Genomic DNA, 25,334 nt, shown 5'->3' with positions numbered 1-25,334 from the left:
AAGGAAAACCAGTGGATCTGGTTAATTGGTAACTCGGGCCGGCCCTCGTCCTGACCCCCCAGCCCGCCCGGCGCCCGCATCCCGGCCCGTCTCCCACGTTCCGTGTCCCACGCTCCCAGCCCAGCCTGGTGCCACCTCCAACGTGAGAGCTGTTTCCAGTGACAGCCTCGTGATGCCTGTCGGGGACACCCAGGACTCCCAAGACTGGGGCACATTCGATTGTTTTTTAAAATTACTTATTTTTATTTAACTTTTTCATCTTGAGACAATCATAGACTCACATTCCACTGGAAGAAATAACACAGAGAAGATCCCATGCACCTGTTGCCCGGTTCCCCGCAACGGTGACATCTCACAAAGCTCTGGGACTGCCTCGTGGCAGGACATGGGCACTGGCACAAGATCCAGAACATTCTATCAGCTGAGGACCCACCCTCCTCAGCCTCGTCATTGCATGACGGCTGCGTGAGTGGACTTGTGGCGCACAGACTTCCGGGGTTGGTTTCCACGGGGCACCGTCTGGGGGTCTTGCACGTGGCCACGGTGTCCGCAGCTTGTTTCCTGGGCTCATGGCCGTGGCCAGGACGACAACCTGCGTGGCTTGCCCAGCCAGCCGCCCACGGAGCATGTCAGGACAGAGGTGTCTGGAAGGGGCAAATGTGGCTTCGAGGCTGCCAGGACGAATATGGCACCAGGACCCACCGAGATCTCTCCGTCCTACCTGTGAAAATTCTCAAACTCCAGCTTAATTTAAACTCGAGGTTTTTCCACTTGAGGCAGAGGCGACCAGCTCGTTGAGGACATACCTTGAGTGCTGGTGCCTTTGGCCTGGCATTGGATGCCACATCCCCGAAAAGATTCACCCCGTGATGGGGGAAGGGCAGACACCAGGTGGGCTCCGCTCAGTGGCCCTGACGGGTGGGGGGCCTCAGGGGCTTTGCTGACGGTGCCCGGGACGCCCGGGGCCCTCACGGATGGCGGCCAAGCTGAGTTACCCTGTAACTGGCCTTTTCCAACATCTGGCTAAAAATTCACACAGTTAATATCCTTTAAGAAAACACAAACCATGGTTTCTGCCTTAAATTATGCCGAGTTGGGTTTTATTTAACTGTGCATCGACTCGTGGTGCCAGAGCACCGATTAAGGGGCGGGTGCTCATCACACCAGCAGAGCCGCGACGCAGAACTTGCCCGGCACGGACAGCCCAGGACACGCCCAGTCCTCCCAAACTCGCTGCCAGCCAGTGCTCGGGCGCTACCGGGCCTGACCGCACCCTGGGAGTCCCCAGGGCGGGCGAGCAGCGAGGGGAGGAGCCAGGGCAGGCGGGCAGTGAGCGTTATCCCCACGGTGGCCACCACGCTGCAGTCCCCGCTGTGCATCAGGTGAAGCCCAGCAGGTGCCTCCCCCCACGCTGCAGCTCCCACCTCTCCGTGGGGCGTGTGCAAGGTGTGGCAAGTCCCAACCGAGGCTGCTCCCTCGGGCTCAGCACACGCATGTCACTGGCAAGGACAACAAGCACGGAGGGAGGCTGGGCCCTGGGGTGCGTGCGTGCCGGGAACATATATACACGTGTCTACAAAGTGCACACAGGCATGAACGTATACATGTAAACATGCATGCACACATGTATGGACACTCAGGCACACGTGCTCACACACACAACACGTGCATGTATACACATATACACACAAACACGTGTGTCCACATACATAAATAGCACATATACACACGTATATGTGCTCTTGCACACATACACATTCATGCACTCTCAGACACATATGCACACATGTGTATATACGCTTACACATGCGTGCTCACACAAACATGCGTAAACAGATACACACGGCACACATAGGCACAATACACTGATGCATACATATATACATGCTCGCGTACACACATAAATATGTATACACATACCAATGTACACAAACACATGTAATACATGTACATGCATGCATACACAATACACGTGTGCATGTAAAATACATACATGACTGTACACTCATGCGCTCACACACACGTGCAGCCCAGCCACCACCCCCGGGGCCTGGGCTCCCCTCCCGACAGTCTGCGGGCACTGTGGCTGGGCCCTCAGCACTTGAGGTCCCCGTTCATGGAGGCCGTGGACAGCGTGCTGACCAGCCCCTGGTGCTCCCCTGGCCCCTGGCAGCGGTTCCTGATGAGCTTGTAGATGGCAAAGCCAGGGATGGTGAGGCAGGGCACCCCGGCCACGACCACCACCACGGCGTACACCCAGTCCGGGTACGAGACCTTCTCGGACTTGGGAAATTCCTCCTGGGGAGAGAGCCACGTGGGGAACAGAGCGTCAGGAGCCCCAGGGCACAGGGCCTGCGGGGGTGGGGTGGGCAGCCCGGGTTTCTTCCGGCCTCCCCTGCCCCCACGACCTCCTGCCGCCACGCCCCCCACATAGCCCCCTGCACTCACCTAGACCCCACCCCCCCACCGCACCCACGTAGTCCTCCGGCACTCACATAGACCCCACCCCCTGCACTCATGTAGCCACCCGGCACTCACGTAGACCCCACCCCCTCACTCACGTAGCCCCCCCACTCACGTAGCCCCTCCCGCACTCACGTAGACCCCACCCCCTCAGTCACGTAGCCCCTATCTCACGTAGCCCCCCCTGCACTCACGTAGACCCCACCCCCTCAGTCACGTAGCCCCTATCTCACGTAGCCCCCGGCACTCACGTAGACCCCACCCCCTGCACTCACGTAGCCCCCCCACTCACGTAGACCCCACCCTCTCTCACGTAGCCCCCCCCACTCACGTAGCCCCCCGGCACTCACGTAGACCCCACCCCCTCAGTCACGTAGCCCCCATCTCACGTAGCCCCCCCCCGTACTCACGTAGCCCCATCTCACGTTGTCCCCCCACTCACGTAGCCCCCCGACTCACGTAGCCCCATCTCACGTAGCCCCCGGGCACTCACGTAGCCCCCCTGCACTCACGTAGACCCTACCCCCTCAATCACGTAGACCCCCCCGCACTAACGTAGTCCCCCTGCACTCACGTAGCCCCCCTCACATAGCCTCCCTCACATAGCCCCCCCACTCATGCAGCCCCCCCGCACTCACGTAGATCCCCCCGCACCCAGGTAGACCCCTCCGCACTCATGTAGCCCCCCCACTCACGTAGCCCCCCACACTCACATAGACCCCCGCACTCACATAGCCCCCCACTCACGTAGCCCCCAATCACGTAGCCCCCAATCACGTAGCCCCCCGTACTCACGTAGCCCCCCACTCACGTAGCCCCCTCACACTCACATAAACCCCCTGCACTCACGTAGCCCCCAATCACGTAGCCCCCCCAGTACTCACGTAGCCCCCCACTCACGTAGCCCCCAATCACGTAGCCCCCCCAGTACTCACGTAGCCCCCCCTGTACTCACGTAGCCCCCCACTCACGTAGCTCCCAATCACGTAGCCCCCCCAGTACTCACGTAGCCCCCCCACTCACGTAGCCCCCAATCACGTAGGCCCCCCGTACTCACGTAGCCCCACACTCACGTAGCCCCCCTCACGTAGCCCCCCTCACGTAGCCCCCCTCACGTAGCCCCCCTCACGTAGCCCCCCTCACGTAGCCCCCCTGTACTCACGTAGACCCAACCACGTAGCCCCCCGTACTCACATAGCCCCCCCACTCACGTAGCCCCCCACTCACGTAGCCCCCCGTACTCATGTAGTCCCCCCACTCACGTAGCCCCCACTCACGTAGCCCCACACTCACGTAGCCCCACACTCACGTAGCCCCACACTCACGTAGCCCCCAATCACGTAGCCCCACACTCACGTAGCCCCACACTCACGTAGCCCCCCTCACGTAGCCCCCCTCACGTAGCCCCCCTCACGTAGCCCCCCTCACGTAGCCCCCCTCACGTAGCCCCCCTGTACTCACGTAGACCCAACCACGTAGCCCCCCGTACTCACATAGCCCCCCCACTCACGTAGCCCCCCACTCACGTAGCCCCCCGTACTCATGTAGTCCCCCCACTCACGTAGCCCCCACTCACGTAGCCCCCCACTCGCGTAGCCCCCCCGTACTCATGTAGCCCCCCACTCACATAGCCCCCCCACTCACATAGCCCCCCGTACTCACGTAGCCCCCCACTCACGTAGCCCCCACCCACTCACTCACGTAGCCCCCCACTCACGTAGCCGGGGTCCCAGACGCTGTAGGTGAGCTCCTCGTTGACCTTCACGACGAAGAAGAAGAGGAAGATGACCAGCATGATCAGCGGGCTGACCACCCTCCACGTAACCTGCCAGAACACGTTGGGCTTGTGGCCGATCATGAACTCGATGTCCCTGTTGAACCTGCGAGCAAGGCCGGCGTCAGGGCCGCGCAGGGGACTGCGGTCCCTGGGGGGGGGGGGCACGGCCGCCCCTGCCGCCGGACTCGGGCTGTGGGCAGGCTGGTAGGCTGCTCACCGTGCGCGGAGCTCCGGAGCCGGCCGGAGGGCCCGGAAGCCCGGGGAGCCCCGCCGCCTACCTGTCCACGCCGTACACGTAGACCACGGAGAACATCTCGAAGAAGGCGATGATGAGCAGCGGGATGGAGCCGGCGTAGCTGTCCAGCAGCGACAGCCAGTACTGGCCCGAGTTCAGCGAGAAGATGAAGGCCAGCAGGTAGGTGCCCAGGCAGATGAGGCCTGCGGGCGCAGCAGGGCCGGTCACAGGCACTGCGGCCGCGCCGCCCCAGGGCCCGCCGCCCGGCCGGCCGCACACCCACCTGTGAGCAGCTCCTTGGGCCACTTCTTGGGGACGATCCTGAGGTCCTGCAGGGGCACGACGACACCCTCCATGTTCCCGAACATGGAGGACAGGCCCAGGCAGAAGAGCATGATGAAGAACAGCACCGACCACAGCGGGGACACCGGCATCTTGGTGATGGCCTCGGTGAAGACGATGAAGGCCAGGCCCGTGCCCTCCACGCCCTGCGGGGGGACGGGCGGGGGCACGGTAACAGGACCACCCGTCTCCGCGGCGCCCCCCACCGGGTGCGGGCCGCACGACCCCCCACGCCTCTGCCCGCCACGCCAGGGGCAAAGGCGCGTGGCTCCGAGCCGTCTGCAAAGCGACAGCATCGTCCGCTTGGGCCCGCGTGGACTTCGCAAAGCTGCACTGTGAGTTACAAGTGGCCCAGTCCCCCAGCAGTGGAGGAGCCCAGTGCTGGGACGCACGCCAGCCACGGCATGATGGGCCCTCCGACCCCTGGACGGGCTCCCCACGTGGGAAGCTTCCAAGACGTCACCTGACAAGGTCACCCAAGCTGGCGCCCTGGAGGGCCACACGCAGGCAGCCCGGTGCACACAGGCTCGAGGGTGTGTCAGCCACCGCCCGGGGCCCTGGACCGTCAGCGGAACCCGGCAGCGGGTTCCCAGTCCCAGTGGCCGGTGGCCCGGCTGTGCAGACTTGGAGAGCGAGCCCTGCGGGTGCCGGGCCTGGGTGCGCTGTTCCGCGCACAGGGCTCCCGGTAGGGAACGGTCCAGGACTTGGTGGGGTCTCGGGGCCCAAGGCAGCTTAACGGTGCATGTGTGAGTTCCGTGGGCAGGATGCTGACCCGAGGCGCTCTGGGGTGCTGCCTTGCAGGCGGCTTTTAGAGTCTGAAGGGAACTTGCGCAGGGCAGGCACAGCCTGGCAGGCGCGTGGCTCGCAGGGGAGGAGAGCGTGGGGCCGTGGCCCCAGGTGAGTCCCAGAATGATGGCACGGGGAAGACCGGCCGCGAGGTGGCCTGTGACTGTGTTCCCTGTCTGTGGAACTTCTAGAAAGACAAGTCACTGGGGGAGACAGAAGCAGCGGAGGGGGCCCTGGGGCTGGGGGAGCGGGGGCCATCGTGGACGGGAGCCTGCAGGGGGACGAGTCTCAGCGACACACACAAGGGCGCACAGTCACACCTCCATAAAGGTGTTTTTTAAAAAAGAAAGGAGGCTGAGACCCTGCACCCGTCTGGTCCTTCGTGGAGCCCTCCGGATGCCCCTGGGGAATGGCTGGGAGGACCCGAGATCTCTCTGCCCGGGCTCTGCCTGGCACCACAGCCGGCATGGCTCCCGTGTCAGGGCCACTACCGCTACGGCGCCAGACCCCCAAAACGGCAAAAATACGGGGTGCCTCCCAAATAAGGAAGCTGCAAAAGTAAAGTTAGAAAATGTTGGTCTATAAATCATAACAGTGTAGGCCGGGCGAGGTGGCTCACGCCTGTAATCCTAGCACTCTGGGAGGCCGAGGCGGGTGGATCGCTCAGGGTCAGGAGTTCCCAACCAGCCTGAGCAAGAGCAAGATCCCGTTTCTACTGAAAACAGAAAGAAATTAATTGGTCAACTAAAAATATATAGAAAAATTAGCCGGGCGTGGTGGCGTATGCCTGTGGTCCCAGCTACTTGGGAGGCTGAGGCAGCAAGATTGCTTGAGCCCAGGAGTTTGAGGTTGCTGTGAGCTAGGCTGACGCCACGGCACTCACTCTAGCCTGGGCAACAGAGTGAGACTCTGTCTAAAAAACAAAAATAGAAAAAATGCCACGTCTGAGCTGCACCGATTATCAGCACGGGGCTCGAAGACATTCGTCACAATCGGCGAGGGTTCGTGACTTTCCTCGGCACGGTGACAGCTGAGAAAACTTGTCCAGCCTGAGATTAAATGTGCCTCTGGTTGCCCAGTACGTTCAAAAACAGTCAAATAATTCCCCAGTGTTTGCAGAAGGAGTTCTGTCACAGGCGGCCACCAGCGGTGTTTTTGAGTGTTGGGGGGAGGGCCGGGGGCCGGGCGGTGGGATTCTGTGTCCCTGCAGACGCCAGCGGCAGCCCAGACCCTGGTGACGTGAGGGCCACAGGCGCGCAGAGGCCCCAGCCGAGCGGCGCGGCCTCACCCTTCCCCCAGCCACGCCCAGAGCGCCGCCCGCGGGGGACTCACCTCCGAGAGGAAGGAGTTCATGTCGCAGGTCTGGAACTGCAGCTGGGCGTAGGCCGCGGGGTCGCTGGCGTTGCACCAGCGCTGCACCTCCGTGAAGTTCTCGGGGGTCACGCTGCCCTCCGGCAGGTCGAACCCGTTGATGAGGGTCAGGATGTTCCTGGGGAGGAGAGGGGCTGAGCGGCCGCGCCCGCGCCGGGCCCCAGGCTGCCCCAGGGCGGCACCGGCCCACGCTGCAGACTCACGTGCTGAAGCAGTCGTCGTAGCGCTCAGTGGCGCGGAAGCCGATGATGGAGTAGACCACGGTGGCCGCGTACACCGAAGTGAAGCCGTTGATGACAGACACGATCAGCGCGTCCATCTCGCAGTTGTTGCTGCGGGGGACACGGGGATGGCAGCGTCACCGCGCCTCATCCGGGACGGCCAGTCCTGCGCTGGGCACGGAGCGTCAGAGACGGCGCACCCCGCCCAGAGCTGGTCTCAGCCACCTCGGGAAGCCGGGCGGGCGGGAGCCTGTCCTCCTCTGAGCGGGCTCCAGGGACACAGGTGGCCGGAAGGCCGTGCCCCGAGCCCCAGGCCCTTCTCGTCACTTCACCGGCCACCTGGTGGCTTGGAGACCCCTGGTTTGGGTCGCAGGTGCTCACTTAGTAGAAGTTGTGGGAGGGGCTGGGTCCCCTGTTCCCCTCCACCCAGCGTGAAAGGAGGAAAGTGGTCACGGGTCTGGCTAGGGCGCGCCAGGCCGGCCGGCAGAGCCGGCAGGGAGGGGCACCGGCCTTGGCGCCCCCCTTGGCCTCTGGTGCAGGCCCGGGGCCCCCAGCTCCAGCCCACGCTGACGTAGGCCCCCCCAGCGCCGGGGCCCCAGGTGTCGGGGGCCCTGCCTTACCTCCCGCTGCGAGGGGAGGTGCCTGGGCACACACTACAGGCCAGCGGGGCTCGGGGGAGGGGCTGTCCTGAACTGGGAGGTCCCCAGGGGGTCCCCGAGGCCTTGCCCAGGGGGTGTGCAGGTTGGTGGGCAGGGCGGGCGTCCGCGGGAAGCCTTGCGCCTGGCCTGGTGGTGGGCTTCGGGGCGCCGTCTGGGGGCCCGGGGCAGGGCAGAGCTGGGCAGCGTGGAGTGGAGGCCCAGGCAGCACCCAAGGGCCAGGCCCCTCCGTGCACTGGGTGCCGAGGAAGGTGCAGGTGGCCTGGCCAGACCCTGACCTGGCAGCTGGTCACGGTGCAGCGAGCGCCCGCTGCCTCTGCCATCTTTTTATCCTCACAACAGAGTACCGCAGTGTGGTAGGGAAACTGAGGCACAGCACCAAAACACTCCTGGAAGCCCGCCCGCCAGCCGGCTCCCCACACTCACTGCACAGAATTGTAGCTGGAGAAGGAGATGAGGCCCCCGAAGGCCAGGGAGAAGGAGTAGAAGACCTGCGCTCCCGCGTCCAGCCAGGTGACCGGGTTGGCCAGCTCCGTGATCTGCGCCAGACAGAGACCTCAGCGGTGCCGTGCAAGGACTGGCCGCCGGCGCCGTGGCCCACGGGAGAGCCTCTCGTGGCAGGTGCTTCCCGTGCAGAGTCTCCGTCCGCGGGGGCACGGCCAGGCCGCGGGCCGTGGGCTAGCCGGCCCGAGTTGAGCCCTAGCCGGCCCGGGGCGGGAGGACAGGTGCCTGCCGCCCCCGGGAGGCCCGAGAGGTCTGAGCAGGGCGGAGGCAGGGACTCACGTTGGGCGTGAAGAGGAAGACGATGCCGTTGGTGGCGCCCTTCAGTGTCAGGCCCCGGATGAGGAAGATGGTCAGCACCACGTAGGGCAGCGTGGAGGTGACGTACACGGCCTGCAGGGCAGGTGTAGGCAGGTGTGGGAAGGTGTGGGGGGGGCAGGTGTGGGGGCAGGTGTGTGGGGACAGGTATGTGGAGTCAGCTGTATAGGGATAAGTGTGGGGGGGCAGGAGTGTGGAGGGAGGTGGGGGGCACGTGTATGGGGGCAGGTATGTGAGGACAGGTGTGGGGTGGCAGGTGTGTGGAGGGAGGTCTGGGGGTGCAGGTGTGGGGGGGCAGGAGTGTGGAGAGAGGTAGGGGGGTGCGTGTATGGGGGGCAGGTATGTGGGGACAGGTGTGGGGTGGTAGGTGTGTGGAGGGAGGTCTGGGGGTACAGGTGTGGGGGGGCAGGAGTGTGGAGGGAGGTGCGTGGGGACAAGTGTGCGTGGGGCTGGTGTGTGGGGACAAGGGTGTGTTACAGATGTGTGGAGACAGTGTTGGGAAAGGTGTGTGGGGACAGGTATGTGGAGGGAGGTGTGGGGTGGCAGGGATGTATTACAGATGTGTGGGGACAGGTGTGGGGGCAGGTGTGTGGGGATAGGTAGATGAAGACAGGTGTGGGGGGACAGGTGTGTGGGGGTAGGTGGGGGGTAGGTATGCTAGAACTGGTGTGGGGGACAGGTGTATGGGGATAGTTAGATGAGGACAGGTGGGGGGCAGGCATGTGAGGACACGTGTGTGGGGGCAGTTGTATGGGCAGGTGGGGGCAGGTATGTGAGGACAGGTGTGGGGGACAGGTGTGTGTGGATAAGTAGATGAGGACAGGTGTGGGGGGACAGGTGTGTGGGGGCAGTTGTATGGGGCAGGTGGGGGCAGGTATGTGAGGACAGGTGTGGGGGACAGGTGTGTGTGGATAAGTAGATGAGGACAGGTGTGGGGGGACAGGTGTGTGGGGGCAGGTGTATGGAGCAGGTGGGGGCAGGTATGTGAGGACAGGTGTGGGGGACAGGTGTGTGTGGATAAGTAGATGAGGACAGGTGTGGGGGGACAGGTGTGTGGGGGCAGGTGTATGGAGCAGGTGGGGGCAGGTATGCGAGAACTGGTGTGAGGACAGGTGTGGTGCCAGGTGGGGGAGCAGGTGTGTGGGAGCAGGTACGTGAGGACAGGTATGTGGGACAGGGATCCACAGGGGACGGGGAGCGCAGGCCCCTCAGGCGCAGCAGCCCCAGGGGAGGGCCGGCCAGGCGGGACTCCGCTCCTCTCTGCGGTGTTGGGCAGACAGCCCGCTCCCTCCCCACCCCTGCCGTCACCATGGGGACCCTCCACTCGCTGGGGCTTTCCCGGGGGCCATCTGGAAGCACCAGGCCAGCACCGGGTCCCGCCGGGCCGCGTGGGCCCCTCCCATCTGTGCATGCGCCAGGGCAGAGGCTCATGGTGGGCCCTCGGGTGGGCCCCAGGGGCAGCCTGCCCCACCCGGCCCCAGGGCGCCGCCCGGCCCGCCCACGGCACCTTCCCCGTGGTCTCGATGCCACGGATGATGCACACGTAGAGCACGCTCCAGGCGCAGGTGAGGCAGAGCAGGATCCACCACTGGATGGAGCCCGAGTCGCTGATGGAGGTGGAGATGTTGAGCGTCTCGCGGTACCAGAAGTAGTCCACGGAGGAGCTCCTGGCACACTCCTCCACGTAGCCTGCGGACACGCGTGCACGCGCATCAGGGGGGTGTTCCCAGGAGGGAGCCACGGGCAGAGCAGGTGCCACGGGGCCCTGAGCTGGGGAAGCGCCCGCCACACTCCCGGCGCACTGACACCAAGCACACGCACACGAGTGCACGGAACACAGGCAGTGTGCACAGCTCACACGCTAACACACGCCAACACGCCTCTCGCGGTGGGTCTCTCCCGCTTGCCTGACCCTGGCCAGCATCAGGGTGGACAGGGCCGGACAGCCCGAGTGCGGCACGGGGCGCGTGGCGGGGCCTTGTGACAGCCGCGACCCCAGAGGTCACCGAGCAGGCGGCCCGGCCCTGGTGTGGCGAGTGACTGTGGTGGCTGAGCACGTGCCCAGGCCCCGGCAGAGCCACGGGGAGGGCGAGGGGCCGGGGACCAGGACGGGCGGCGGGGATGAGTGGGGAGAGGCACACGCGGGCGGAGCTGCTCCGAGTGTGTAGAGACCCCTCGGGATGCCTGGGCGGGAGGCGAGGGCCGGGCGAGGCGGGACCCACGGTGGCCGTCCCGACCACCTCGCCCGCCACTGCGCCACCCCAACGTGGCAGCCACCGTTTCTGAGGGCTTTTCTCCCGTGCTGTGGCTGGTGGAGATGCCCGTTGCCGTGGCAGCGCCCCGGGTTCTGACAGGTCTGAGCCGTGAGTGTCTCCGTGCTAGAAGCCTGGGGGGCGACCCTTCGGGGGGGGTCTGCCTGTGGAGTGGGGGAGGCGGGGAGCTCACCTGTCAGGTTCGAGTTGAGCGGGCACTGGCTCCAGGGCAGCGGGTCCTGGAAGGAGTTGAAGAAGTACCACATGACCCAGGCGATGATGGTGTTGTAGTACAGGCCCACCATGAAGGACACGAACATGGACGCGATGCCTGCGGGAGGGACTGCTGCTGCGGAGTGGCCCCGAGCACCCGCCCCTGCCCGCCCACCCGGGCAGCCCTGGGGGGGGGAGGGGGGAGCGATGGGGGGCCGGTGGCCGGGCTGAGCAGACACCCACCCCTGACCCACCAGAGCGGGGACTCCTGCCGCCTCTCCTGGGCAGGTGCAGGCAGGGGGGCTGCAGGGCCTTTGTAAAGAGCCATCTAGGTGCTCCATGTTGTCTTGACGTTTTAAGTTGAAAACCAAGTGTGTGTGTGTGCGCACGCGTGTGTGGTGAATGTGCACGTGTGAGGTGGGGAAGGACAGAGAGGGAGGGAGGGAGGGAGGGAGGAGGCCCTGAAAACTGAACTGGAGGCTAGGGCAGGTGGGTGTGGGAGCAGGTGGGGGTGGGGAGTAGGTGGGCGTGGGAGCAGGTGGACATGGGATGCAGGTGGGTGTGGGAGCAGGTGGGTGTGGGGAGCAGGTGGGCGTGGGAGCAGGTGGGCTGGGATGCAGGTGGGCATGGGATGCAAGTGGACTTGGGAGCAGGTGGGTGTGGGATGCAGGTGGGGTGGGAGCAGGTGGATGTGGGAGTAGGTGGACGTAGGAGCAGGTGGACATGAGATGCAGGTGGGTGTGGGGAGCATGTGGGTGTGGGAGCAGGTGGGCTGGGAGGCAGGTAGGTGTGGGGAGCAGGTGGGGTGGGATGGGCATGGGAGCAGGTGGGCGTGGGAGCAGGTGAGCATGGGAGCAAGTGGGCGTGGGAGAAGGTGGGCTGGGATGCAGGTGGGCTGGGATGCAGGTGGTCGTGGGAGCAGGTGGGGTGGGATGGGTGTGGGAGCAGGTGGGCATGGAAGCAGGTGGGAGTGGGAGCAGGTGGGCTGGGATGGGTGTGGGAGCAGGTGGGCATGGAAGCAGGTGGGAGTGGGAGCAGGTGGGCTGGGATGCAGGTGGGCGTGGGAGCAGGTGGGCGTGGGAGCAGGTGGGCGTGGGAGCAGGTGGGCGTGGGAACAGGTGGCCTTGGGAACAGGTGGGCGTGGGAGGCAAGTGGGCATGGGAGGTAAGTGGGCGTGGGAGCAGGCGGGGGTGGGAGCAGGTGGGCGTGGGAGCAGGTGGGGGTGGGAGCAGGTGGGCGTGGGAGCAGGTGGGGGTGGGAGCAGGTGGGGATGGGATGCAGGTGGGCGTGGGAACAGGTGGGCGTGGGAGGCAGGTGGGCGTGGGGGCAGGTGGGCGTGGGGGCAGGTGGGCGTGGGTGCGGGAAGGGGTAGGCCCCAAGGCTTCAGAAGGGCAGATGCCTCCTGGGCTCAGAATCCCTTTTGGGGGGCCCGCCCCCTTCTCCTCTGGCTGGAGCTCTTTTGTCTGTATCCTGAGGTCTCACGAGCCATATGGGGCCACCCCCCGGTCTCAGGGCTTGACCACAGCTGGGGCCGGGGTCACTGTGGGCACCTTCTCACTGTGCCTGGGTGCCGCACAGAGGGCGGGAGACCAGGCGGCCAGCGCCCCTCCCGGGGCCGGGCCCATGCGGAGGCTGCTCTGGGCAGGCAGGGGTCACTCTGCTGTCCTCCAGCGTCCTGTGCCCTGTGCCGCCAGGGCTGCCGTGGCCTCTGCTGCCCTGGCAGTTTCCTGGAGGCCAGGAGTGGCCCGCCCCGGACACTGCACGTGCCCGCCCACAGAGCCTAGCGGGGCTTCCGGAGGCCTGGGGCGGGGACTGACCGGGACGTCCCGCTCCCCAGGGCAGGCAGGGAGGTGCCCGGGGGCCCGCGACTCACCTAAGCCCTTCAGCGCCGGGTGGATGGAGGACCACACGCCCACGCTGCCCCTGCGCAGCCGCTGCCCCACGGCGAACTCCAGGTGAAGCAGGGGGATGCCCTCCAGCACCAGCAGGATGAGGAAGGGGATCATGAAGGCACCTGGGGGATGCGTGGGGAGCTCAGTCTGGGCAGGCAGCGGTGCCCGGGCATGGACAGAGCTGGGACGTGAGGGCCCGTCCACTGCACCAGGTCAGAGCTGGCTCCTGTCCCAGAAGGACCACCCAGCCAGACGGTCCCAGCCATCCAGCGGGCTGAGACCACGTGTGGGGCCCTGGGGAGCTGTGGCCGTTCACGGAGGCGCCACTGAGGTCCCCGTGCCCTGAATGGCACAGCACAGCAGGCATCCCCGTGGCAACACGGAATCGGCCCTCTCCAGCCCCCTGCTGCCCAGGAGCCGCCAGCCTGCAACCGGGCAGTCCACGGCAGAGGGCTGTGCCCACCCGCGGTGCCGCCCCAGCTGCTCAAGAGCACCCTGGAGCAGTGCACCTGCAAGAGGGGCTGCTCCCTGGGACACCCTGTGCCTGGAGGGAGACCCGTCCTCCTCCTGCCACCAGGATCGTCCCTGAGCTTGCAGCGGCTCATCTGTGACACCAAATGTCCTTTATCTTAAAACACAAGTCAAGCCACGATGCGGCACCACCTCGCAGCCCCCGGGACGGCTGCTGCCATGCAAACAGGCAAACAGGCGGTAACGAGTGTGGCAGAGAAGCGAGGAGCCTGCGGTGCGCTAGGTGGCAAGGTGGTGACTCACTCGAAAAGCAACAACTAGGATTGTCACGGGACCCAGCAGCTCCCCTCTGGTCTGTCCCCAGGGCACTGACAGCAGATCCCGTGTCTAGAGCGGCACTTTCCACAACGGCCGAGGCCACGCGAGCGTCCACCGACAGGTGGATGCACAAGCTCGGCGTGGCCCATGCACGCTCAGCGCACGCTCAGCCTTGAGAGAGGACGCCCTGACGTTGGCCACAACACGGGTGAGGCTTGAGGACCTCACACTGAGTGGCACCACCATCACAGAAACACAGACACCGCACGCAGCCCCAGAGACGTGGGGTTCCCCGGACAGAGGAGGGCGTGGCTGCGGGCCGGGAGGGCGCGGGGTCGGTGCCGGGCTCGGGGGGTCGGTGCTGGGCGCGGGGGGTCTGTGCCGGGCGCGGGGCCTCAGCAGACTCAATAAAGCGTGTGGAGGCGGGTGGCGGCTGGGCGCCAAGCTCTGTGAGCGTGTCAGACCCCCGGCCAGACATGTGATGGCGACTGCCGTGGCAGGTTTATGCCACGTGTGCTCTGGGTGTGACCGCGGCAAACTGAAAAGAAGAGCCACGTTCATACGTGTCTGCCTCTGTCACGACGCGAGCTTTGTCTCACAGGGAACGTGGCTCCCCAGCCACCACTGTGGGCTCCAGCGTGGCACCGTCACGGAGCAAACACTGAACTGGGGTGACATCTGGGTTCTGGAATCTGGCGACTCCGAGGCAGACCCGCGAGAGGAGATGGAACGGCCCAGGGAGCCAGAAGGCAAGACGCTCACTCTCTTGACCACGCGGGGTCCACGTGGGTGTCCACGTGGGCTGGGAAGCTGCTTAGGGATCGTCTTGAATTAAATTAAAGAGAGAGCTACGCTAACCCCACGGGAAATGCTCGATTTCTGTGCCAGTCAGGTGCGGCGCTCGGACGCAGCCTTAGGAGAGCCTGCTCGGGGACTGCGGACCCAGGTAAGAGTCGCAAAACAGCACAACGTCTGGAAGGGTGTCAGGCTCACGTTTCCCACCCCTTTAGATCCTGTTTCTGTAGAACGGCCACGGCTGAGAAACGCGGTCGGCCTCCCGTCCGAGCCGCAGCCACAGAGCGGCCGCAGGGTCCCGGTCACTCAGCCCATAGGGGACGGGCTTGTCCTTGAGCCCCTCGGCGGGTGGGAGGCCCGTGGGCCCTGCCGGCACCCAGGCCCCAGCGGGGCACTGCCCAGCCGGCCACAGCAGGAGCGGACAAGTGGGGGACGGGCACGGCGCCGCCGTCCCCACACAGGATGAGAGCCACACGCAGCGAGCCCTCCCCGGCCTCAGGGGTCCCCTGGCTTCCGTGTAGGAAGGTGCCTGTCCTGTGCGCCCGACCTGGCCGGGTGGCCACGGGTGCAGGCTCAGGGCACAGTCTAGGGACAGCACCGCTGCGGTCAGGAAGGTCGGAGGTTGTCAGTGCTCGGTGCAGAGCTGAGACTGAGCCACGGGGCTCAGCACAACCCGACCCACAGCCGGTTTTCCCAGGCGCCGGGGCCTCTCTGCAAGGACCACGCCTGGGCCTCTCTGCAAGGACCACCCCTCAGTGCTGGGTGACTGGCCTAGAGAGGGCGGGGCTGAGAACGTGCTCCCAGAGTAGGGGGTCCCTCCTCACCCTGCCTGTCACAGAGGGGACACCCCGCCACGCCACTCTGCAGCCTGGACTCTCTTGGCAGAGCCAGCACTTCCTCTACTCCCCCTTCCCTGCTTGTTTGCTTATATCCTCCAAATCTCTTCAATCCCTAGCCCCTGTCCCCCTATCATGTCCCCCTCCCCCCAACCTCTGACCCTGAGCTGGTGCCCTCTGTGGGACAGAGGGAGGGAGGGAGAGAGGGAGGGAGGGAGAGAGGGAGGGAGGGAGGGACGGGGAGAGGAGCAAAGAGGAGGGAGGGAGGGGAGGGGAGGGGAGGGGAGGGGAGGGAGGGAGAGAGGAGCAAAGGGGAGGGAGGGGGAGAGAGCAAAGGGGAGGGAGGGGAGGGGAGGGGAGGGGAGGGAGGGGGAGAGGAGCAAAGGGGAGGGAGAAGGAGGAGGGAAGGGGAGGGAAAGAGAGGGAGGGGTGGAGGGGGAGGGGGACAGGAAGCCCAGTGCCCGGGACTTTCCCATGTGGCCTTCCCATCCCTTCTCACCCTCCCTCTCCCAGGTTACCTCCATCTCCTCTCTGTCCTCCCTCTCCTCCTCCCTCCATCACCTGTCACCACAGGGCCCGCCCTGGCCCCAGGCCGGCGAGCACAGCCCCTCTCTGACCTGGGCTCCAGGGACAGGGTCCCTCAGGGACCCCAGGGGCAGGGGGAGTGGGCCATGCCGGCCGGACATTGGACTCATCTGCAAGATGGAAGCAGAGAGTGGTGGTAGGGCCCAGGAGAGACCCCGGAGCCAGGCCCAGGGGTGGGGCCGCAGCTGTCTGCTCACCTGCAGGGACACCTGAGGTCCCGGCGAGCCAGGAGCTTGATTTGCCGCTCTTTTGGGGAAAACTACCAGGAAGAAACAAGTGCGTGGTTCCCTAATATCCCTCCATCCCCTCCCGTCCCCTCCACAACCCAGCCCTAAGTTGGGAAAACTCCTACTTATCCTTAAAAACCCTACTTGATGCCCCCTCTTCTGGAAGCCTTGGCAGAGGCCCTTGCTCCCGACAGTCCTCCCTGCTGAAAGTTCCTCGGGACAAGAGGGCCCCATCCCTGACCCCCACGGGTCAGGCTGGGAATGGAGCAGTGAACAGAGGCGTGGCACATGCCCACTGCACCCCGAGTGTGCCGGGCCTTCCCTCGCGCCACATGCAGCCTGTCCTGGGAGTCCGGCAGCTGCTGACACAGATGGGGCTCCTGGGGGCAGCGTCCCCTTTGGGACTAGGGACTCGGTCCCTGGGCATGAGCCTCCCCCGAGAAACTCAAGCAAGGACCCGAGTGACTGATCCAGTCCCCGGGTGCAAATTTTCTCCTTGAAGCCCCACTTCTCCCACTGGGGCAGGCAGAGCGGCTGTGTGTTTGTGTCCCCAGGAGCCCAAGGCTTTGCCAGGGGGGCGGAGCAGCACCCCCCCCCCAGGTTCCAAAGGTCCCCAGAGACCAGGACCTCAGATAGCTGCCGCCTCACTGGCCTTTGTCTTTCACAGGTGGAAGCAAGTGGCAGAGATAACGGTAGGGACAGGGATAAGAGAAAGTGCCCAGAAGGAAAAAGACACTTAGCATGAACCACAGTCCCCTCTCTTCTTGAAAAGTTAGGGAAGGAGGAGGAGGAGGGTGTGGTGGAGGAGTAATAGAGGAGAGGAGGGGAGGAGGGGAGGAGGGGAGGAGGGGAGGAAGGGAGGAGGAAAAAAGTAGTAAGGGGAGGGGGGAGGGGAGGGGGGAGGGGAGGGGGAGGGGAGGAGAAGTGGGAGGAGGGGAGGGGAGGAGGGAGGAGGAGGGGAGGGGAGGAGGGGGAAGAGGAGGGGGAGGAGGGAGGAGGAGGAGAGAGGAGGAGGGGGAAGAGGAGGGGGAGGAAGGAGGAGGAGGGAGGAGGAGGAGAGAGGAGGAGGGGGAAGAGGAGGGGGAGGAGGGAGGAGGAGGGGGGAGGAGGAGGGGGGAGGGAAGAGGAGGAGGGAAGAGGGGAGAGGAGGAGGGAAGAGGGGGGAGGAGGGGGAGGAGGAGGGGGGAGGAGGGGGAGGAGGATGGGGGAGGAGGAGGGGGAGGAGGAGGGAGGAGGAGGGGGGAGGAGGAGGAAAAAGGAGGGAGGAGGGAAGAGGAGAAGGAGGAGGGGCAGCTGCAGGTTCTGAGAGCAGGCACCAAGCTGTCCCCTCCCCTCTGTCCAGCAGGTGGTGTCTGGGGTGTGGGGTGATGCTGAAGGGTTTGCTGAGCACGGAGATGCAGGACCAGGACCAAGGGGAAAGGCAGCCCCCGGTGGGCGCTGGGCAGCCCGGGCTCCCTGGAGCAGGGAGGTGGCAGCCACAGGTGAGGCAGGGCAGGCGTGGTCCTTGCAGTGGGCTCTTTGTGCCAGAGCGTGGGGCCGGCGTGGGGGACACTCGTGGAGAACCTCGCATTCTGGGCAGGTGCCCTGGGCCTGAAGGTGACTCCACCTGTGCTGCCCTCTCAGCACCGTGGGTGATAGGGACCCGGACCGGGAGGTGGGGCGGGGCTGACCCCAGCAGGGGGCAAGTGGGCACGACCCTCCATTGCTGCCCCCACATCCGGCGGGCGGACTCCCCTCCACGTCCGTTTCCAGGTGAGCCCCAGGCAGGTGGGCGCAGCAGGTGGGCACGGCTGGCTCTGGAGATGCCCCTGCCTGCCGCCCGCCTGTGCTCACCCAGGGGGCAGAACTGTGGGGTCTGGAGCCCGCAGGAGGCTGTGTGTGTGTGTGTGGGGGGGGGTTAACCCCAAAGGACCATCCCAGACAGGACGAACCTGTCGCTCTGGCCACCTTGCTTGGTCAGTGCCGAGGACCCTCGTCCATCAGGAGGGGCCTTGTCACGGACGCAGGTTTGCACGCAGAGCCCTCGGGAAGCCGGCGGACCTGGCGTCCCTGCCAGCGGTAGCCTCTTGTCCCCCAGGGCACCCTGCATTCCTCAGAGTCCATCATCTGTTCTCCGCAGCCCCAGCTGCCAGAGCCACACCCGGGTCACACATGTCACGAAACAGGTGCGCCGGTGACAGGCGGTGAGCGGCACAGAGCCGGGCCCCCGCCCTGCCCCCCTGGGGCCTCCGTCCTTGCGGGCGGGTGGGCTGGGGTGTGGCATCCTGCCCAGCACACAGCAGAGAGACCCTGCGTCCTGCCAGGCCAGCGGGGTGGCCAGACCCTGGGTGCCAGCTGCCACCACTGCAGCTGGGGGGCCCAGCGACGAGTGGCCTCAAAATCCAGCAGGGGACCTGGTATCCCAGCGGGCGAGGGGCCAGGTGTAGGTGCCACTTGCCTGGGCGGGAGGGACATGGGACCCCGCCGTGCACCCACCCAGGGCCCTGCTCTGCCCTGGCCTGTCCACCCGGAGCCCACGCCCAGCCCCTGCCAGGCCACGCACAGAGAACCAGGGCCCCGCACGCTCTGCCAGTGCGTCCATCCCCCAAGGTTCCTTGCCTGAGTTTGCAGCACGGCCCGCCGGACGCCCACCACACGGCACGTCCTTGGGGGGCAGCGACATGCTGCCACGGGCGAGAGGGCCACGCTCCTGGGCGTCGTGCTGACCCCCCGCCAGTGCAGAGACAGACGGCTTGCGCCCCGACACCGACCGGACCCCCTGCCCACGCGGGAGGAAAAGCTGACTCAGGAGGACCTTCCTGCTTTCCCTCCGGGACTTCCACGTCCCAAAGCCCACGTGAGTGACGGCAAGTCCTTCAAGGTTGGGAAAGACACGGCCACCACTATGGAGAGCACATCATCTAGGGGAGACTGTTAAAACCCACAGGAGGCCGCTGCTGAGAACACACCCGGGCCAGCCGGCAGAGCCCGTGGTGAGTGAGCCGCCCACGCACAGGGCAGCAGCCTTGTGCCCACGCGCCCACGGCCACCTGTGGCCCAAGGTCCAGGCACAGCCCCTCAGGGTGGGGCACGGGGGCCTCACAGGCCTGGAAGCACCTGTCAGATGCAGGAGGGCACCCAGGGGATCACTCAGGCAACTCCTGCGCCCCCCTGGGGCCACCAGGAGGCCGGACAGAGGGACGTCCTGCAGCCAGTGTGGAGGCGGCTCAGCTGGGGACAGCAGGACCCTCAGTGGCTCCCCGGCTCTGCGCCTGGAGTCCAGCAGCACAAGCTCTGGCTGCCCGCCCGTCCATCCAGGTCACCTGCCCCAGCCACGCTCTCGCCTCTGTCCCAGGGCCACAGGCCCGCCCTGCTGGGGCACAAGAGGATGCACCTCACCAGGTGTCTGCACAGGGCTGGCCTCGCAGCCTCAGGGCAGGGGCTCTGCCTGGGAGGCCACTGTCCCCTGTCCCCGGCCTCCCGTCGGGCTGTGCTCTGGGGCCAGCAAAGGGCTCCGCTGCCTCAGCAGCAGCCGGGGTACCGGGACGGGTGCGGCGTGGCCCCATCTCCCGTGCACCGGGCGCCCACGCTGTGAACTGCGCATGCCACAGCTCCTGCCCGCCCGGCAGCCCGGCCTACCTCCTCCGTGGCTCTGGCACAGGTAGGGGAAGCGCCACACATTGCCCAGGCCCACGCAGAAGCCCACGCAGGTGAGCATGTACTGGGCCTTGTTGTCCCACTGGGGCCTCGAGCCGGCCTCCTGGTGCTCGATGGTCTCCAGCTCGTCCAGCGAGGGGATCCGCTCCTCCAGGCCGGGGTTGGGCAGCACGAGCCTCACCATGGTGGTCTCTGGGCCGGTTCCGAGCACGCTGTGGGCAGGGCAGGAGCCAGAGGGCGAGTGGCCGTGGGCCGAGAGTGCCGCGCTTTATAGAGAACCTTTGGCACCTCACCCCAGGCACTGGGCAGAACGGAGCCGTCAGCAGATCTGCAGGGCGCGTCCGTCCGCTGGACTGTTAATGCCTTATCTGCGGGGCGCCCGCCCTGGGGCCAGCGGGGCCGCCCACCGGAGGCCGCTCCAAGGCGCAGGCCGCCCCTCCCCTGTGCAAACGCGCACAGGTGAGCCGCCCTCCCGGCCAGGTGGCTGCCTGGACACTCCCCTGAGCAAGGACCCAAGGCAAACAGGCTCTCTGCTGACCCGCCTGGCTCAGCGGGACCCCAGGCCCTGCCCCCAGCCGCCCGCACATGCCCACCTGCAGGAAGCCCACGCTGGGTGTGGGGGCTGCTGGCCTGGAGGGGGGGCAGTGGAGCCATGGCCTGGGGGTGGCCATCGCCCCTCCCAGCTCAGCCCCGCCCAGCCCGAGCGCTGAATAGCTGCTCAAAGGGCCGGGGGTTCCCACCAGTACCCAGGGGCCCAGGGGGCCCTCCAGGCTGGGCCAAGAGGACCCTGGGCTTATCACGGGCCGGAACCACCCTGGCCACCTCTGGGTCCCCAGAGCTGTTAGACCTGAAGCCGCCCGACCCACTGCCTTCCTGGTGACAGCAGGACTCCTGCCTTCCACAGAGCAACGTGAGGCAGCCTGTGCTGGGGGCTGACACAGGGGCCCAGGAGGAGCAGGGACAAAGACAGTCCCCAAGGCCCCGTGCGCGGGTGGGGTGGGGGTGCCCTCCTTCTGGGGCCTCCCCCCCAACTGGCCCTCCCGAGGGGCAGCACCTGCCCAGAGCCCCGGGCAGCCCTCTAAGGGCCTCAGCCACCTCACTGTCCTTCCGGCCTCTCCTCCTGTTATCCTCCTCCTGTTATACGGGTGGTCCCACCTGCAGGGAGCGGCTCCCGACAGCCAAAACTCAGAAGGGGTGGAGGCCGGAAGGAAGAGATTAGGAAGAGATCAGGTTTGTGTTTAGGAACATCTGGCTCCTGGGGGGAGCACAGATTGGAGGGAAGGGGGGCAGGAAGAAGCGAGAGAGACAGAGATAGAGACAGAGGGAGGAGGGAGAGACAAAGTGAGAGGGAGGTGGGGAGAGACACACACAGAGACAGAGACAGAGAGACAGTGAGAGGGAAGTGGGGAGAGACACACACAGAGACAGAGACAGACAAAGTGAGAGGGAGGTGGGGAGAGACACACACAGAGACAGAGAGACAAAGTGAGAGGGAGGTGGGGAGAGACACAGAGACAGAGACAGACAAAGTGAGAGGGAGGTGGGGAGAGACACACACAGAGACAGAGAGACAAAGTGAGAGGGAGGTGGGGAGAGACACACACAGAGACAGAAAGACAAAGTGAGAGGGAGGTGGGGAGAGACACACACAGACAGAGACAGACAAAGTGAGAGGGAGGTGGGGAGAGACACACAGAGACAGAGAGACAAAGTGAGAGGGAGTTGGGGAGAGACACACAGAGACAGAGAGAAAGTGAGAGGGAGGTGGGGAGAGACACACAGAGACAGAGACAGAGAGACAAAGTGAGAGGGAGGTGGGGAGAGACACACAGAGACAGAGAGACAGTGAGAGGGAGGTGGGGAGAGACACAGAGACAGAGAGACAAAGTGAGAGGGAGGTGGGGAGAGACACAGAGACAGAGACAGAGAGACAAAGTGAGAGGGAGGTGGGGAGAGACACAGAGACAGAGACAGTGAGAAGGAGGTGGGGAGAGACACAGATATAGAGACAGAGAGACAGTGAGAGGGAGGTGGGGAGAGACACACAGAGATAGAGACAGAGAGTGAGAGGGAGGTGGGAGAGACACACAGAGACAGAGACAGAGAGACAAAGTGAGAGGGAGGTGGGGAGAGACACAGAGACAGAGACAGACAGAGGAGGGCAGGGTTGAGGCTGTCCCAGGCTCTGTGCGGGGCTCCCGGGGACGGTGGGCAGGACGGGGGAGACAGGGAGGAGGGGTCGCCTGACCCCAGGGCCAGGGAGAGTGGGCTGGCGGCCGAGGAGCAGGGGCCGCCTGGACGTGCCCAGCGTGAGGCCACATGCAGGGCCGCTGTGGGGGAGGGTCACTGCCCACCGAGCCCCCAGCGCCCCCGGGTCCCACCAAGTCAGGACTGTGGCCCCGGCCCTGTCTCTTCCCTTCTGGGAGCTTCAGCCCAGGAAGCCAGGGCGTGGCACGGACCGGACTTGGGCCACGGACCTCACTGCCCTAGGGCCGGATCCTCCCTGTAAAACGCAGACGTGGTATCTCACTGCACGGTCGTTTCCTGCGGAAGCATCTGGAAACAGCTCTGGCGGAGAGAGGCCCCACGCCTGCCGCCAAGCCCCAGCCTCGCGACAGGGACTCCGGGGGCCACCTGAGCTCGGGCTCCTGTGTCGGATCCCGGGAGGGTCCCGGCCGCCCCGCCCGCCACCCCCAACCCTCCGCCCGGGCGGGCCCTGGCTCGGTCTCCGGGAGTCCGGCGGGGCCTCCTGCGGCAGAACCCACCTGGCCCCGGTTCACTCCAGCCCCCTCTGGGCGCGAAGGGCACCCAGCGCCAGGCTCCGAGAGGCTGCCACACGGCCGCCGCCGCCGCGCTCCCTGTGGGCTGGAGGCGGCCTCTGTGATCGCAGCATTCCTCAGATGCAGGGACAGATACCAGGAGCCGGGGTGCCCAGAGCGATCTCCTTGGCTCCGAGGCCGGGCGGGGCCGGGGAGGCCAGAGCGGGGCGTGCGTGCTCCCGGCGGGGCGGCCAAGCCCCTCGCACGGCCCGCCGTGCCTGGGACACAGAGGCCCTCACCCTCCGGTGGCCAGCAGGGTCCCACCAGCCCGCCCGTGGCCTCCGACCTCCTGGCCCCTCCAGCCCGAGGCCCCGGGGGGGGGCCCGGCACACCCCTGGCGGCCGCTGCCCCTGGCTGTGACACTGCCTGTCACCCACTGTGCCGCCCTCCCTCCCCTGGCGTGTTCTCATCCCCGCAGCTCTGCTGGCCTTGGTGACTGATGGCGACGTCCTTCAGCGTCGCTGCTCTGCGAGAACACCACATTTCATAGTGAGCCCGTGAGTTCCCCCGGAAAGCCTTCTGGGGTTTTGGCCAGGGTGCGTTAAATCCGCAGATCTACGAGCGGATCTGAACGGAAATCTTAACGATGGCAAGGTTTTCGGGCATAGTATGTTCCTGCATTCATTTGGGCTTTCTTTTTCTCTGTGATGTTTTTCCCGGAGAAGTCTTAAAGATCTTTCGTTGGATTTATAACTAGGCACTTACTCTTTGATGCACTGTGAATGGTGTTGCCCTTTAAATGTTCGTCTTTTACTCGTGAGTTGTTGGTGTACGTGACGTGAAAGTGTCGGAACCAAAGTGGAGTCACCCGTGTGGAACCTTGTCACGGCGCAGCCCGGGAAGGCCGCAGTGGTGGTGTGGGGCCTCACACACAAATGCCCAAAGCGAGAACGACCACACAAGACTCTGCAAGGACCGGGCGCGGTGGCTCACGCCTGTAATCCCAGCACTCTGGGAGGTCGAGGCAGGAGGATTGCTCAAGGTCAGGAGTACGAGACCAGCCTGAGGAAGAGTGAGACCCCGTCTCTGCTAAAAATAGAAATAAATTAATTGGCCAACTAAAAGTATGTAGAAAAAATTAGCCGGGCATGGTGGCGGCGCATGCCTGTAGTCCTAGCTACTTGGGAGGCTGAGGCAGGAGGATTGCTTGAGCCAGGAGTTGGAGGTTGCTGTGAGCTAGGCTGACGCCACGGCACTCACTCTAGCCCGGGCAACAGAGTGACAATCTGTCTTAAAAAAAAAAAAAAAAAAAAAAAAAAAAAAAAACAACCCAAAAGATTCTGCAAAACCTGCAGCCTGACACAAAAACGCCCTCTGAGGACCTCTGCCTGGAAACTGCCCATCCAGCCTCGGACTGGCGCCACCCTCACCGTCGACCCGCGGCCAGGGATAATTGCTTCAGAACAGCTCATGTCACCGCCTCACCTCTCCGCGGAAACCCTCGGCTTCCTCTGCCGCCCCGAGGGTGTTCACGCGTGCTGTTCTTGGATGAATGTCGTTTTCTTTTAGGGAGTCTCTGTTATTTAGGGTTAATAGTAATAGTACAATTACTTTCTGTACATTGACCTTATACCAAAATCTTTTCCTAATACTTTTACCCACTGATCTTTTTACCTGGTTTGTTGTTTTGGTTTTTTTTTTGAGGCAGAGTCTCACTCTGTTGCCCAGGCTAGAGTGCCGTGGCTCTGTCACCAAGGCGAGGGGCGCATCCCACCCAGGCCTGGGGTGGGGGGGGCCGAGCGCGGCGGCCGTGAGAGCTGCCACAGCCGCCAGGATGGGTGGCCAGCCGCCAGGGGCCAGCGCGGCTCTTGGCTGTGGGTTCCAGTTCGTCCCTCCCGGGGGGGCCGCAGCCTCCCTCCTCGCAGCCTGTGCCGTGCGCCAGGCGTCCTGGAGGGGACCGCGGGGGTCCCAGTGTGCTCAGGGTGCCCGCCCGGCTTGGGTGGCCCCGGGAGGCACATGCGGAGCTGCCGGCCCGCTGGGGTGCTGGGGGCCTGTCGGGGCGGATGGGGGAGCCATTCCCGGGCTCCCTCTGCCCCCCAGCACCCCAGCACTGGGCAGGGAAGTGGCTGTGGCTGGAAGCGGGATGCTCCGCAGGCCGGCTGCCCCCTGCAGAGGGACGGTCCCTGCGGGATGCCCTGCGGAGGTGGCGCCAGCCGCCAGGGAAGGTGCTGACCGGGGTGTCCTTGAGCGCTGGGTCCGCCGGGCAGCTCTGGCTGGACGACAGTCAAGCGCAGCCCCCTAGGAGGCTCGGGGGCCCCAGTGTGGCCAAGCTGGGCCCCGGAGAGGAAAGCAGGGAGACAGGGAGGGGCCCGATCCTGGGGTCCCCCCCGACAGGGCAGAGACGCCCTAAAAGCACAGGGGCCCCCACAACAAGGCAGGGAGGATGTGACTTGGTTACGGGGTCGCCTCCGACACCCGCTAGGTCCAGACAGCCGGCAGGCGGCTCGGAGGAAGCCCGGCAGGAACCTCATGATCCAAGGATCATTAACCTTTGCTTTGAACGGGAGGTTCGAGCACTTCTTCCCGGGGCCCCGAGCAGCCGCCCCCAAGTCACGAGACCCTGGGACTCCCTGGCCCTGGCCGGGACTGTTGACCCCTGGGCCCAGAGGTGACTCCAGGG

The 25,334-nt window shown here is 65.3% G+C and overlaps 1 protein-coding gene across 1 annotated transcript; it reads right to left on the bottom strand.

Moving 5' to 3' along the window:
• Positions 1-219: 219 nt before the first annotated feature.
• Positions 220-20,206, bottom strand: SLC6A19 (solute carrier family 6 member 19). Its single transcript, XM_012774129.2, has 12 exons — positions 19,878-20,206; positions 13,009-13,149; positions 11,116-11,253; positions 10,178-10,359; positions 8,635-8,745; positions 8,278-8,390; positions 7,178-7,306; positions 6,936-7,092; positions 4,759-4,963; positions 4,519-4,678; positions 4,181-4,343; positions 220-2,298 (listed from the first exon to the last, which is right to left on the bottom strand). Exons 1-12 carry the CDS (start codon positions 20,077-20,079, stop codon positions 2,095-2,097), a joined length of 1,905 nt encoding a protein of 634 aa, XP_012629583.1. The 5' UTR covers positions 20,080-20,206; the 3' UTR covers positions 220-2,094.
• Between the last annotated feature and the right edge of the window lie 5,128 nt (positions 20,207-25,334).

Source organism: Microcebus murinus, chromosome 11 (assembly GCF_040939455.1).
Source record: "Microcebus murinus isolate Inina chromosome 11, M.murinus_Inina_mat1.0, whole genome shotgun sequence".
Lineage (NCBI taxonomy): Eukaryota > Metazoa > Chordata > Mammalia > Primates > Cheirogaleidae > Microcebus > Microcebus murinus.
The sequence above is the reverse complement of the archived record's forward strand: the minus strand, read 5'-3'. Positions and strand labels throughout refer to the sequence as shown.